General features: G+C 40.7%; 1 protein-coding gene across 3 annotated transcripts in view; it reads left to right on the top strand.

The window, feature by feature from the left end:
- ptpro (protein tyrosine phosphatase receptor type O) overlaps positions 1-12,616 on the top strand; it is a 61,746-nt gene that overhangs the window by 39,427 nt on the left and 9,703 nt on the right. For all 3 annotated transcript variants that reach the window (XM_030045850.1, XM_030045852.1, XM_030045851.1), the window contains 9 exons: positions 1,135-1,268; positions 4,287-4,425; positions 4,834-4,954; positions 6,824-6,892; positions 8,731-8,814; positions 9,974-10,009; positions 11,763-11,844; positions 12,084-12,174; positions 12,283-12,359. In XM_030045850.1, coding sequence (XP_029901710.1) covers positions 1,135-1,268; positions 4,287-4,425; positions 4,834-4,954; positions 6,824-6,892; positions 8,731-8,814; positions 9,974-10,009; positions 11,763-11,844; positions 12,084-12,174; positions 12,283-12,359 — 833 coding nt within the window. The remainder of the gene's footprint in view (positions 1-1,134; positions 1,269-4,286; positions 4,426-4,833; positions 4,955-6,823; positions 6,893-8,730; positions 8,815-9,973; positions 10,010-11,762; positions 11,845-12,083; positions 12,175-12,282; positions 12,360-12,616) is intronic.

Raw genomic sequence — 12,616 nt, 5'->3', positions numbered from 1 at the left:
TTCAATTGAATGCCATTGTCTGATGTTTGATGATTATATTGTAGGGGAAGTTTATCTCTGCCTCTAATGAGTGTATAATCTGATTATAGTGCATCACAATGCACTTTGAGTAACTTTACTTACAGTAACATGATCAGGCAAACATGAGAAAATCACATTTCTTATATCATGCTGTGATGATAATTATTATTGTGCATGGATTATGGACATATGATGTACTTATGAAGCCTTATAAGTGAAGGGTAAACCTATCTACAGCTCATTTTGCCAACTTTTTCTTCACCTTTTTGGACTTGACGTAAATCTGCATGACGTAAATTCACAGAGTGCTTTACAGTGAGTAGAATTCGACAGATGTAGCCTCAGGGTAGAGCCACCATACAAAAAAAGCACAAATATGATGCATGTCTGAAAGCAGGTTTTATTCATGAAGGTGGTTTTCCCTGTACCTTGCAGTCAGGGCTTACCCATCTTTGCATTTACTGCTCCATTATTGCCTGTAATGCCTCATGAGCTTCACGCAAAGTAAAGCCTAAATAGCACTTCCCCGATTTCCTTTCAGAAACTGAAGGGTATCCGCACAGAAACAGAAACATCAGCACAGCTCAGTGTTTACCCAGTATCATTCAGTGTGATTTGGAGCAGTGGATCTCAGGGGTTTGAGCTCCTGGCCTCTGCCAAACAGCCAGTGTAAAAATAGCCAGCCTGCGGTATATGAACTGTCAGTTATTATGGGAACTGAGCGATCAACTATCCTGCTAATCCTGGTAAATACACCTGCAGCCTTTGTCAGATCCACAGCTTTATCCTCCTATCACCCAGATGCATTTAAAGTCATCGGAAAACCATGCCCTATTTTCGGAGCTGCATAGCAGATTAAAATGCTATTCTCACATCAGAACTTATAAGAAAAATTTTCACTTCCTCTTATGACATGCAGTATTTTGGTCCATAGAGGAAGTGTTAGTGTGCGAGCTACAGACACAGGAATCGTACCAAATCTTCATTCTCGTCTAGTTTTTTGACTCCTGCAGTTGTTTGGCTCTGAGAGCAGCTTTCTTCACTGTAGCAGCAATTTCCCATAAATCAAAATCGTGGTGCTCAGAGGATTTTCTTTGGCATTGTGTTCCACAGAACCGGCCCCTCCCAAGTCTCTGTACGCTGTGAATGCAACCCACTCGTCTGTGACTCTGCTGTGGACGGAGGAGGGAGTAGTAGACTATTACCAGGTCCTCTGTAAACCGGCTCGGCCGAGCAAAGAGCTCAAGGTAAAGGCTTCTTTATGACTTCAAGAAATGCATGCGGTGTCAGACCTGGGGTTTCAAAGAGGCTTTTTGCACATGGACCTTGTTTTGATTTGACTGAATATTTCTGCTCTTAGTTGCCTTGCTTTAGTTTATTTTATCAGGATCCTCATTAGCTATTACTCATCCTGGGGTCCACATAAAATAAAATATGTACAAATATACAAGAAATAAAGAAAGGCTTCAGTGCCTCAGGGAACAAAAATAAAAATCCATATGATACCAGAAAAAAGTAAGAATGGACAAATATCAAATGTGTGGGCTAAGCAAGCTCTATGATGATCCAAGTATCCACAAGGAAATCTAGGGCCTATATATCCTGTCTATAGCACAACAGTATACGTATAAGTATACAGTAAAATAGACATGCAGTGTGAGAGCAGCAGTAATTAAAGTAATAACATCTTCGTAAAAATACATGTCTATTTAGCCACTTTGTGTTGCCAGTCAGTATAATGAAATCATGCTTCTACCATATGCTGTTCATGAAATTGGCTGTTCCAAGCACTTGTGATGGCTCTTGTTGGGGAAAATCCTCTGCTGCACAGGAAGTGATGAGTTTCAAATTTGCAGGTTTATTTTTTCAGAAACAGAGCAAGAACTGTGTATTTAGCATGAGCAGTGATGGCCACCGTGGCTGCACAGATACAGGCACGGCAAGAAAAACTCCATCAACAGGTAAAAGATGTCAAAGTGGTCCACCCATAGTGTTGGATTGACAGGTGATCTCTTGGAAACGCGGTGCAAACAACAGCACAACCATGATCGCTTTGCACCAAAGGTGGAGAGAGGTTGTTTAAAAAAGAGAATCTCACAGATTGCCAGTGTGACAGAAATGACGTTATCACAGAGGAGCACAATGAACAGCAATTTGATGTCCGCTCTCCTCTTCAGGAGAAGCAGAGCGTGCCTTATTATGTAGCCTTTATAAACTCATGGAACAGTACATTTATAGTCCCATTAGTGGTCTTTCATTATTTAGCCCAAATTTCCTGGAAACCGCAGTGAAAAGGTCTCGGGTTTAAATGCTGCGCCTGGGCAAGTGATTACATCAGTTGAGCCACTGGCTGTTTACTTAATGTTGTGTAGAGAGAGAGAGATTCTGCTGTAAATGGCTCATTTTCTGCGTGGGTGGAAAGAACACACTGATGATCAAGTAGAAATTTTTGTGGCTTTCCTCCACCAACCCTATTAAACTTTTTAAACTGCCTTTAAAAGCATAAAGAAGTCTTAAAGTAAATGAAGTCAATTTAAAGCTTTAGAAAATGAAGGGCTTGACACGAGTTTTTAGGGGTATTATTTTGTCCACTCATGATGAATGAATCAGAACAAGATTCATAATAAAATATGCATCTTCTTTATTAAACACCGTTCACCCATAAGAACCTCAACACTTAATATTCTGCTGTTTATTTATCTGATTATTGATTTATTTTCCCAGTTCCTATTCCTAGTTTGACGCATTTAGAGATACGTTCAAATACATATAGGCTGGTGCCACCTACTTTCATTATTCATGTTGTTTTATATATTGGCCTTTAATTACTGCTAATTATCCAATTATTTAATTTTAATTATAAATTGGTCTATAATAATTATTATTAATCATCAATTAAGTTTCATGTGGCATTAAATAGGTCTTCATTGGTATTTAATTTGATGGTGTAAACACTCCACACACCAAACAGGCCTACAGGTTTGAATATTAATGTGCAAATTTGTAATAAACTGCTAAACGTTAATATCTTGGGGCAGCAGCGAAACAAGGGCTCCAACATGGAATAATGCCAGAAATTGATCAGATAAGATGAAAACTTGTTTAGTGTATGGATGAAAATGTGCATTCTAACGTTAACAGGATGTGAAGTTGCAGTAGTTGCAAAAATAAAACAGAAAGACGGAGTGAGCTTTGTGTATGATCAACAGGCTGAAACCTGGACCTAACTGATGTATGTGTGGCGTGTACAAAATGATGGGCAGCAGTGGGACCTGTGGTGTTAGCATGTTCATCTTTCCATTTGGAACCAGCCTGTGGGATTAATCATGCTGTTGTTTAACTAATTTAATTTGAGATGTTCGTCTCACTAAAGCAGATATCAATCAGTTTGCTTAATCAGTCATATTTTTTATAAAATGATAGTAGATATAAACAAGCCAATAAATGCTTAAAATAGTAAGATAAAATAATGAAATGGTAAAAAAAAAAAAAAAAAAAAAAAGATGTGAATTATAGTGGAAAGTAAAACCAGAAATGAAAGCTAGGATATATAAAAGACTAAAAAATATAAATAAATAAATAAATAGCTAAACCAAACAATAAATAGGTAGTAGATATAAATAGATAACCAAACAAACAAATAAATGAATAAATACATTTTAATTAAAAGCCTGAGGATTTAAAGGATATATATACACACATTAAGACTCTTCTTTGAACATATATATACATATATATTTATGTTCAAAGAAGAGTCTGAATTCCAAGCCCATGCTGCCTGTTGTCAGCCTGTCTGGTGTTATTTGAATGGTAATGAGCCCTGCAGCTCCACTTTGTGAGACTATCAGTGCCAAACCAGGAGCTGAGCGGTGGGCCCAGGTGAAGAGGTCACACCATGGGGCACTTTGCTCTGCCGGCTCGCTGACATTCACAGGAGCAGGTTGCCAGTGTGCCCAGAGGGCCTCTCAAACCCTCCTGCACTTCATCAGAGTAATTAACTAAGGGAGACAGAGTGGCGCTGTCATGCAGGGGACTGGGACTGCTCCCTCAGGGCCACACAAGTGTGACAAGCAATCTCTCTCTCTCCTGTCATGTGTTTGTCAGCACCTCCATGGATATTTCAAGCATGTTAAGAGTTGATTTACACTCCATGACCTCAGCGGACTTGATGACATCCTGGGTTCATTTGATGGGAAAATATAAGAGGGAAGCGTTTTGGTTTGGGGTGGAGGAAAGGGTTTGACCCATGTGGCTGTGTGTTGCAGGCCCGGGAGCCTCTGACAGCCAGCTCTCATGTGCTGACGGTGTCGGGTTTGATGCCTTCCTCCTCTTACAACTGTACGGTCACCAGTTACAGCTACAGCACCCCCAGCAAGCCTGCATACATCACCATCACTACTGTGGGTAGGTGGCGCTATCCACCATCCTTATCCCTGGCCTAAATGTGATTTGTGTGCGTTTGATTATTATAAACAAATGAAAGTATCACCAAGAAGACCATCAGTCACCACCAGCCTCTACTCTGCATTTTACATTGTGTGACACAAGGTCAGAATGATTATTGGTAGTTATTAAAGGGATACTTCACCCATTTTGAGAAATGTGATATTATTTTGCTTCCCACCAGCTGTTCTGTAGGACAGTAGTGGTGCTGTCTTCCCCTCCTTGTTACTGAGCGCATGCCTAGCGATGCCTTACTAGAATCGGTAGTAAGGCAAGTAATGCTGTTAATATTGATGATTGTGTGTGTGTGTGTGTGTGTGTGTGTGTGTGTGTGTGTGTGTGTGTGTGTGTGTGTGTGTGTGACTGCAGCTAAAGAGATGAACCCCAGTGTAGCAGCCATCTCGGCTCTAGCCGTCCTCAGCGTCCTGCTCATCAGCCTGCTGGTGCTTTTCCTGCTGGTTCTCCGCAAGAAGCATCTGCAGATGACCAGGTAACCCCACGCAGCGTGTGTGAGCAGCAGGCCAGCACATCTCAAGTCATTAAGTGGCTGTCAAAATGATCAAAATGTTTCAAACCCATGGTTTTAAAAGGCAAAGTGTCACCCACTTATCAAAACTTTCTTTTTTTTTTAATTAATTCATTATTTTATTTGTATCATTTTCATTTTTTGCTATTTTTCTAGTCATTTTCTTCTTTTTACTGAATTCTTGCTCATTTTTGGGTCATTTTCAGTTGTTTTCCCTAATTTTTCAGTAGTTTTTTGCTAATTTTCTCATCGCCTTTTTCCCATAATTTTTGAGAGAAAAAATTAGGAGATTTTGCTCTGGTTTACAAAGCGCCTGAATGCGTAAATCTGACTTCAACCCAGCATCACTGATCTGAAATGACCTCACATGACTTCTACTTCCTGTAAAACAGAGCATCTTAAACAGTGACATCATCCTGCACTAGTGGCTGGTAATTAATAATTTCGGCCAATAAAACCTTCACAAATCTTTAAACATCTTGCCCACCTTATCCCTTCAAAGAAAATTGTGTTTTTCTTCCAAATTGAGATCCTGTTGGTTTGCACTTGTGAATGATCCTTCCCTGCACCATGTCTCGCCCAAACTTCCTGTTTCAACAGGAAATACATCAAATCAAAAAGTCCATTTCATGGATCTTTAAATCAATCTGTCTATCTAATCAATTCACCACATCATTAACCAAATCATTAACGAAAAATGTGCTCTAATCTGAACAGCCATGAATTCCTAGATATATCCATGGGGGTTTCATAAACCCAGAGGTTGTTTAACATTGTGTCAGCTCATAGAGGATCGTGTAATCTGGAGCCACAAGGTTTTCATGAGCACAGAGGGATTTGTGTGCATGAAGCTGTCACCCGAAGGCAGCGCTCATGTTCATGTCAGCAGTAGACCCTGGACACTGGAAAGCAAAAGTGAAACAAACTTGCCTCTGTGAAACAAACCTCTTGTTAGGCAATCAGTTTATTTAAGAAGAAGGCTGTGAAAATACACAGGCGCCAGCATAATGAAAAGGCAGCTGCAGAGACAAATGACAATAAGGGGAACACAGTTAATGGTGAGAGTCTGCTCTCAAACAGGTCTGACTGTCTCTTTTAGATTTTGTATTTTTCAAAGCAGCATGCACCAACTAACAGAATGATTTAATGTTGCCAAGGGAACAGTCTGGAAAATCATGACGACAGACAAAGTGCCTTGGTGAAGGAGAGCTGGTCTCTAATAGAGGCTCTCCAGGAGAGACAGACCCTCGACACGATAGTTGATTAACAACAAAATGACCACAGACTCAGCAGCTAACTGATCCAGCTGCCTGACAGTTCATTTTCAAGTAGCGCTGCTGTTACTTTGTCCACACCCTGTATGGATGACTCAAAACAAATTAAATATGTATGACTCAGCTTGCAGCTTGTTACCACATCTTCCAACCTGCATTGTTAGTGAGAATTCATATCTGCAACAGGAAACCATTTATTATCTGCAACTTGACAAATATCTGAGAGCCTGAAAGGCAAACTGCTGCAGAATTTAACCATCAGTGTATGAGAATAGAGGACATTTCACTTCATAGCTTGCTAATATCACAAGGATGAATAGCTCAAGAAACTCACTGTCTGAAACCCAAAGAGCTTTTATCATTATTCTATATCATGTCAAATCATCGGTCTGTAACGTTCTGTTGCTTTCCCCCTGCATGCAGCATGTTTCACTTCCTCTATTTAGTGAATTGACATCAAATAATGCTGACTTTTCAAAATGTAATGTGCCGTGGACACCACACGTGCTTTATGTGGTGCATTTGTTTGATAGTTCTCTACTTATGATTTCTATTTCAGGGAGTGCGGGGCGGAGACCTTTGTCAATTTTGCCTCATTTGAGAGAGATGGCAAGCTTCCTTACAACTGGTAGGAACTTCATCCATTTATGTATTTCTTTCTTTTGCCTTTATTTATTTATTTTATCTTCTAATTAGGATAAAATGCCATTCACTCTCAAACTGAAACACACAATCTCAGTATTCATAATCAAATTTGATCCTCAAAAGATGAAAGGACAGAGCCCCGCCCTGCACTTTACCACCATGAGACCTAAGTGAACCTATGAGGGGTTTTTTAGGACGTTTATGCCTTGCTGTTTTGACTTAGGTTAGCCTCAGTAATCACACATGCAAATTCCTCAGTTTGGATGGCAAAGCCTGTCACTCAAGACCTTAGAAAGTCCATATCACATGGAGATTAGCGGCCATAGGGAATTGGAGAGCCAGGGATTTGACCGCGTAGCGCTTTGCCTACCAACTGATTTCCGCTCTGCTGCAGCGCTTTAAGTAGCGGCAGGCAGTGATGATGAGCTTACCACACTGTCTGAGGCCCAGACCCCCGGCTCTCTTTGTCTTGCCCAGCTCAAATGCTGTTTGTCCGTGATGAAACAGCAGCCCATCCCTTCATCTTAAAATGACGGGGAAAAATGTTGACTTTGGAGTTAACTATGCCATTCTATAAATCAGAAAATAATGATTTTAAAGGGATAGTTCATCCATTTAAAAAATATTATATCATTTCCTTTCCCCCCAGCTGTTATCTAAGACAGTAGTGATGCTATCTTCCTCTCAACCGTTGGAGTTGAGTTTGAAGTGGATTAAGGCGGTTGTTTTTAAGAATGTTAGCCGGGGGGAAGTCCAGATCAATAGCTGGAGGCTAACAGTTAGCATTTGGAGCATCCAGCCCGTATCCAGCAACAATGAGAGGAAGATAGTACTGTGCTACAGAACAGCTGGGGGGGGAAGTGAAATATTATGAGTTTTTCCAAACGACTATCCCTTTAATTAATACTTTGTATTTGAATAGTTGGAATTGGCAGAAACCTCCAAAATGGGGACTTGCACTCTCACCTTCCGTAAACAATAATCTGGCTGACAGAGTACATACAGCATCACACCTTTTGTAAGGACACTCAGATTCGGAGTGATTAATATAACAGCTGAAAGACGGTCAGTTAAGGCAGACCTTGGCTTCCATCTGAAATTCTATTCAATTTTCACCATACCTTCCATCACTAAATGCACATACCCATCAAAGTGTCCTCTTCTTGACTGACAGCGCCGGTGAAGTTGTGTTTATGTGGATCCAGTTTCTGCAAAGCTTTGTGCATGGTAGCATACCTTGCTGTTAATATCTGTTTCGGTAGCATGATGTGACCAGTGAAGCAGCTGGCTTTATTCTGAGTAATGGCAAATACAAATCTACCACTGGATCAGGCTGATAAAGGTGGCAGTCACTTGGTTTGACGTCGCTACCCATCCCACAGTGCAAGGTGACAAAACGACTTCTGTTTCAACACTTAGCATCAGAGGAGCTGTAGAAATGTTTGGATGATGAGCATTGCTGGGGGAAGCGAGGGCTGGGAGGACCAAGTGATGTCAGAGCAGCAGGCTGCCATCTATACGCACGCTTGAGGTCGTTCAATCAGACAGAGTGGCCATTCACCTCCACTCTACAGCAGCAAACAGGCTCCCATTGTCCTCCAGCCACCAGTGAAACAACAGGGTGCACTTTCTCCAAGGCTGCATGATGCATTAACTCTGTGTTGAGCACTAATTGTGTACCTCTCGATCGCTCTGTGCCACTTTACTAATGGAGCACCATGTTTTGTCCCAACCTATCGCCTCCTGGTGTTTTGTTATTTTTGTTATTTTTCATTTATTATTCTTTTTATTTTTTTTATTGTTTATTTGAACCCCCTTCAGGCGAAGAAGCCTCTTTGCCTTCCTTACCCTACTGCCATCCTGCCTTTGGACTGACTATCTTTTGGCTTTTTATATTAATCCTTGGTAAGTAAGCACTGTTGGCCAAAAACACCACTGCATTTCGGGGCATGTCTTAGCAAAGCCACAGCCTACAGTATTGATTGTAGACATTGTTTTACTAGACAGGCTTCCCTTTGCATTAGCCTTTCGACCCAAAACACCTACCCTAACATTGTCAGTACCATTGAGCAATCAAAAAACGAAGACATAAAAAAGCAAGTCCAGCGCCATCTACAGGGGAAACGGGAAGTAAGCCTTAGCAGATCATTTTCTGACATGTGGAACATTGTCTTGCAATGCTGTGTCTGTGGTTGGACAACTCTGATGTGTTCAAACTCTTCAGTTCCTCCAAGTCATACTAAAGCTGTATCTACTAACATACTGTATGTAGCATGGTACTAACTATGGCTTTGCTCTCTGTATGGTGTCTGCATGCGTTAAACCATCTTTATTGATTTCTTTTTGTAGAACTGACTTTAGAATTAGAGTAGCAGTATGTAGTGGGTTGCTTGCGGTGTAGTTACATACTATATATTCCAGTAGACTGTAGGTAGTGAGTGCATGTGACCGGTTGAAGAAGGCACTTTGACTCCAGAATGCAGTCAAAGACACAGTAGTGTAAGTGTGACAGGCCTGTGTGTTTCATATGTGTCTGTCAGCACAGTGTAGATGATATCGTGGGAATGGGTGACTGCAATAAATCACTAAGCATGATATTCCTTTCCTGTTGTGATGAGGCTTGTTAATCCACAATGCTGTTTACTAGGGTTCGCCCAATATATGGGTTTGCCAGTAATGATATTGGCCTTTTATTTTAAGTCATATGGTCCACCACTATTATGACGAGTATTTAGAAAACCTGCAAGCAAATGTAGTTTTCTTTTCAAATTTGATTTAATTATTTTATTTAAATGATGTGTCAGATGCTTTTCCACCCTGACAAGAAAATAAAGTTTATGTCAAACACTGCTAATTTGTTTTCTAAAAAATACAGGCCTTCAAGAACCCATATTGGTCAAACCCTACAGTATTTTATATTTCTTATGGGATTATAATGCTTTAATAGTTAAGATAAGTAGGTGTGTGTAGTACATGATGTACTTGTGTAGTTCCTGAGTGGGGAGTGGAGCTCTGACAGAGCCATGCAGATATCATGAGTGCTTTGCGTCTCTGTATTTTGTAGGAGCAAGACAGCTTTAAAGAAACGGAAGCTAACAAGGTAACAACTAAGCCAAAGCATTTGTTTCTCAGCTTGTGTGCACTTCAAGATTATGTGTGTTTTTGTGTGTGTGTGTGCGTGCTTGAAAAGCTGCATGTAACACACCTGGCTACCTTTCTGCGAATCACAGCCTTCAGCTAGAAGTGAAGCCCAAAGCAGGGAACATTCAATTCCTGCTAACCCAACAGACAGGACTGAAAATGCACTGACTTAACTGCTCTTTATCCTTTATCCTGGATTAAAATGCATTTGAACGCTCTGTAATGACAGCCTCATCATAACAAATCCAAACCGGGCGACCAAACAATATGTAATAAATGCACATATTGGCAGTAATGTCACTGGTTGATTTAAATCTCAACATGCGGAGGCAAGAACAAGGTGGCAGCAGATGGACAGAGATGGGACATCAGCTCCTTTGCTGCTAGCTGAAAGAAGTGGGGTCCGGCTGTTTTGCCCCACTTTTATTCCACACTGGAGCTCTAAACATATTCCAAAGTAGAGCTTTGAGCCATGGCTGTTGTGAGACCTGCTGTGGCAGTTTGTGGACAGAACAGCCGTGGTGATAACCTCTTGATGCTCGACAACAACACGTCTGTTTGTGCACAACAGCACTAATAGACCTTTTTCACAGCAGCCATTTTGATGTGAAATAGCAGGGTAAACACAGGTGTTGCTAATAATATTAATTAAGTTCCACTCTGTTTGCATGTCGAGTCTTTCCAGTGAGCATAGGTGAGCAGGAACCTGGTTCTGATAGACCTAAATGGAGTGAAACCTCATTAGAAACACGTGGCTTTACCTGCTTTTCATGTAAAAATGGCTGCTGTGAAAAGGTGTATGTTCCCAAGATGGTGTCACATACCCAAACACTACATCCACTATTTCAGTTTCCTGAGCTCTATGACTTTCCAGCATTATCAACACCAAGGTCAAAAGTGTAAATGTCTTCAAATTATATTTTGAACAGCGCTTTGCCATTCCTGGTTAGGTATTGTGTGCTAATGTGGGTTGGTGGGTTGATGAGTTCTGCCCTCAGAGTTTCTGAGTCACATTTTCTTAAGTAAAACTGGTGAATAATATTTCTCTTGAGTGCCCACAATCATTTTAACTAAGTTTTGGTGGGAAATCCAATAGTCCAATATGTTATGAGGAAACAATATGCCATACAGAGGTTTTTTGTTGTTGTTGTTGTTGTTGTTGTTGTTGTTGTTTTTTTTTGGCATTTATGGTATAGATGTCCAAACATTTAGGTGTCAAGGATCTGCATACTGATACACATCAGTGTATCAGTATACACTGATGTGTCTGTGCTGTAGATTGGCAGATTAACAGTTAAGATGGTGAAACCTATGGACTGAATAGTCATTCTCATACATTCTCTCATGGGACTTCTAGCCAATAAAATATTAGTGAAATTAAAATATTCCCCATTTTTCTGGTGACCCACTGGAACCCCTTCAGAGACCCCCGGGGGGCTCCAAACCCCAGGTTGAGAACCACTGGTATAGCTGAATGGTTGGTTCTCTCAATAGATACAGTACCGGTACACTAATCTGCACCATGGACTGTTCAGGATCTTATGAGCTCTGTAAAGCATGGCTGCATATTTCATCCACTGTGTATATAAAAACAAAATGTTACCCTGTCAAGGCTAATGATGGGATGTCATGTTGATATTATATATAATATATATAATATTTTCATTGAACTTGTATTTTTTCTCTCTGACACATGTGGATTGTTGCTGCAGCCCCGTCCAGCTGGATGATTTTGACACATATCTCAAAGACATGAGCAAAGACTCTGCCTACAAGTTCTCCCTGCAGTTTGAGGTAGGGAACATGAAAACTGAATTATTCCATGTGATGATTTCCTCTAGCAGCTGGGTTTGTCCTCCATAAAACAGCTTTATGAAAATGATCACCCCATTAAAGCATGTTAAAGTGTGTGTATTTTATCACATTCCTTCACTTTGCCTGTCTCTTTTTGGATTATCTCCGTGATAATCCGGGAATTCCATGGCCAGTGGGAATCCTCCATTAAGTTGCTTCTAAAATTGGATGTTTTTCAGGAGCTGAAGAGTGTTGGTCTGGATCTGTCCCATGATGCGGCAGACCTGCCGATTAACAGGCCGAAGAACCGCTACACCAACATCCTTCCCTGTGAGTGGCTGATCACGTTCATGATGTTGTGTGAAGCCAAATACAATTGATCAGGGTTTGTGTTTAAAATGAAACACGGCTAATTAAACTCTTAATTTTTTCTTCTAGATGACTTCAGCCGTGTGAAGCTGATCTCTATGCACAATGATGAAGGGTCAGACTATATCAACGCCAACTACATACCAGTAAGTGTCCATCACTGAGTAAGGGATAAGCGAGCCTGACAAATGCAGTGGAAGGGGTGAAAAGTCAGTGAAGAAGTTTAGCATCGTCACTGTACCCGTTTGTCTGCCACTGATCTGTCACAAAAGGAAGGAAGGAAGGAAGCCAGCAAAAAAAAAATCGGATATACTGCTTCTAGTGTAATTTTGTTCAGCAAACAAACGTGAACAAAGCGGAATCTGCCAGTATAAAGTCCCCGTACCCATTTTTTGAGGAAATT

This window comes from Myripristis murdjan, chromosome 23 (genome assembly GCF_902150065.1).
Source record: "Myripristis murdjan chromosome 23, fMyrMur1.1, whole genome shotgun sequence".
In the NCBI taxonomy this organism is placed as follows: domain Eukaryota; kingdom Metazoa; phylum Chordata; class Actinopteri; order Holocentriformes; family Holocentridae; genus Myripristis; species Myripristis murdjan.
The sequence above is the reverse complement of the archived record's forward strand: the minus strand, read 5'-3'. Positions and strand labels throughout refer to the sequence as shown.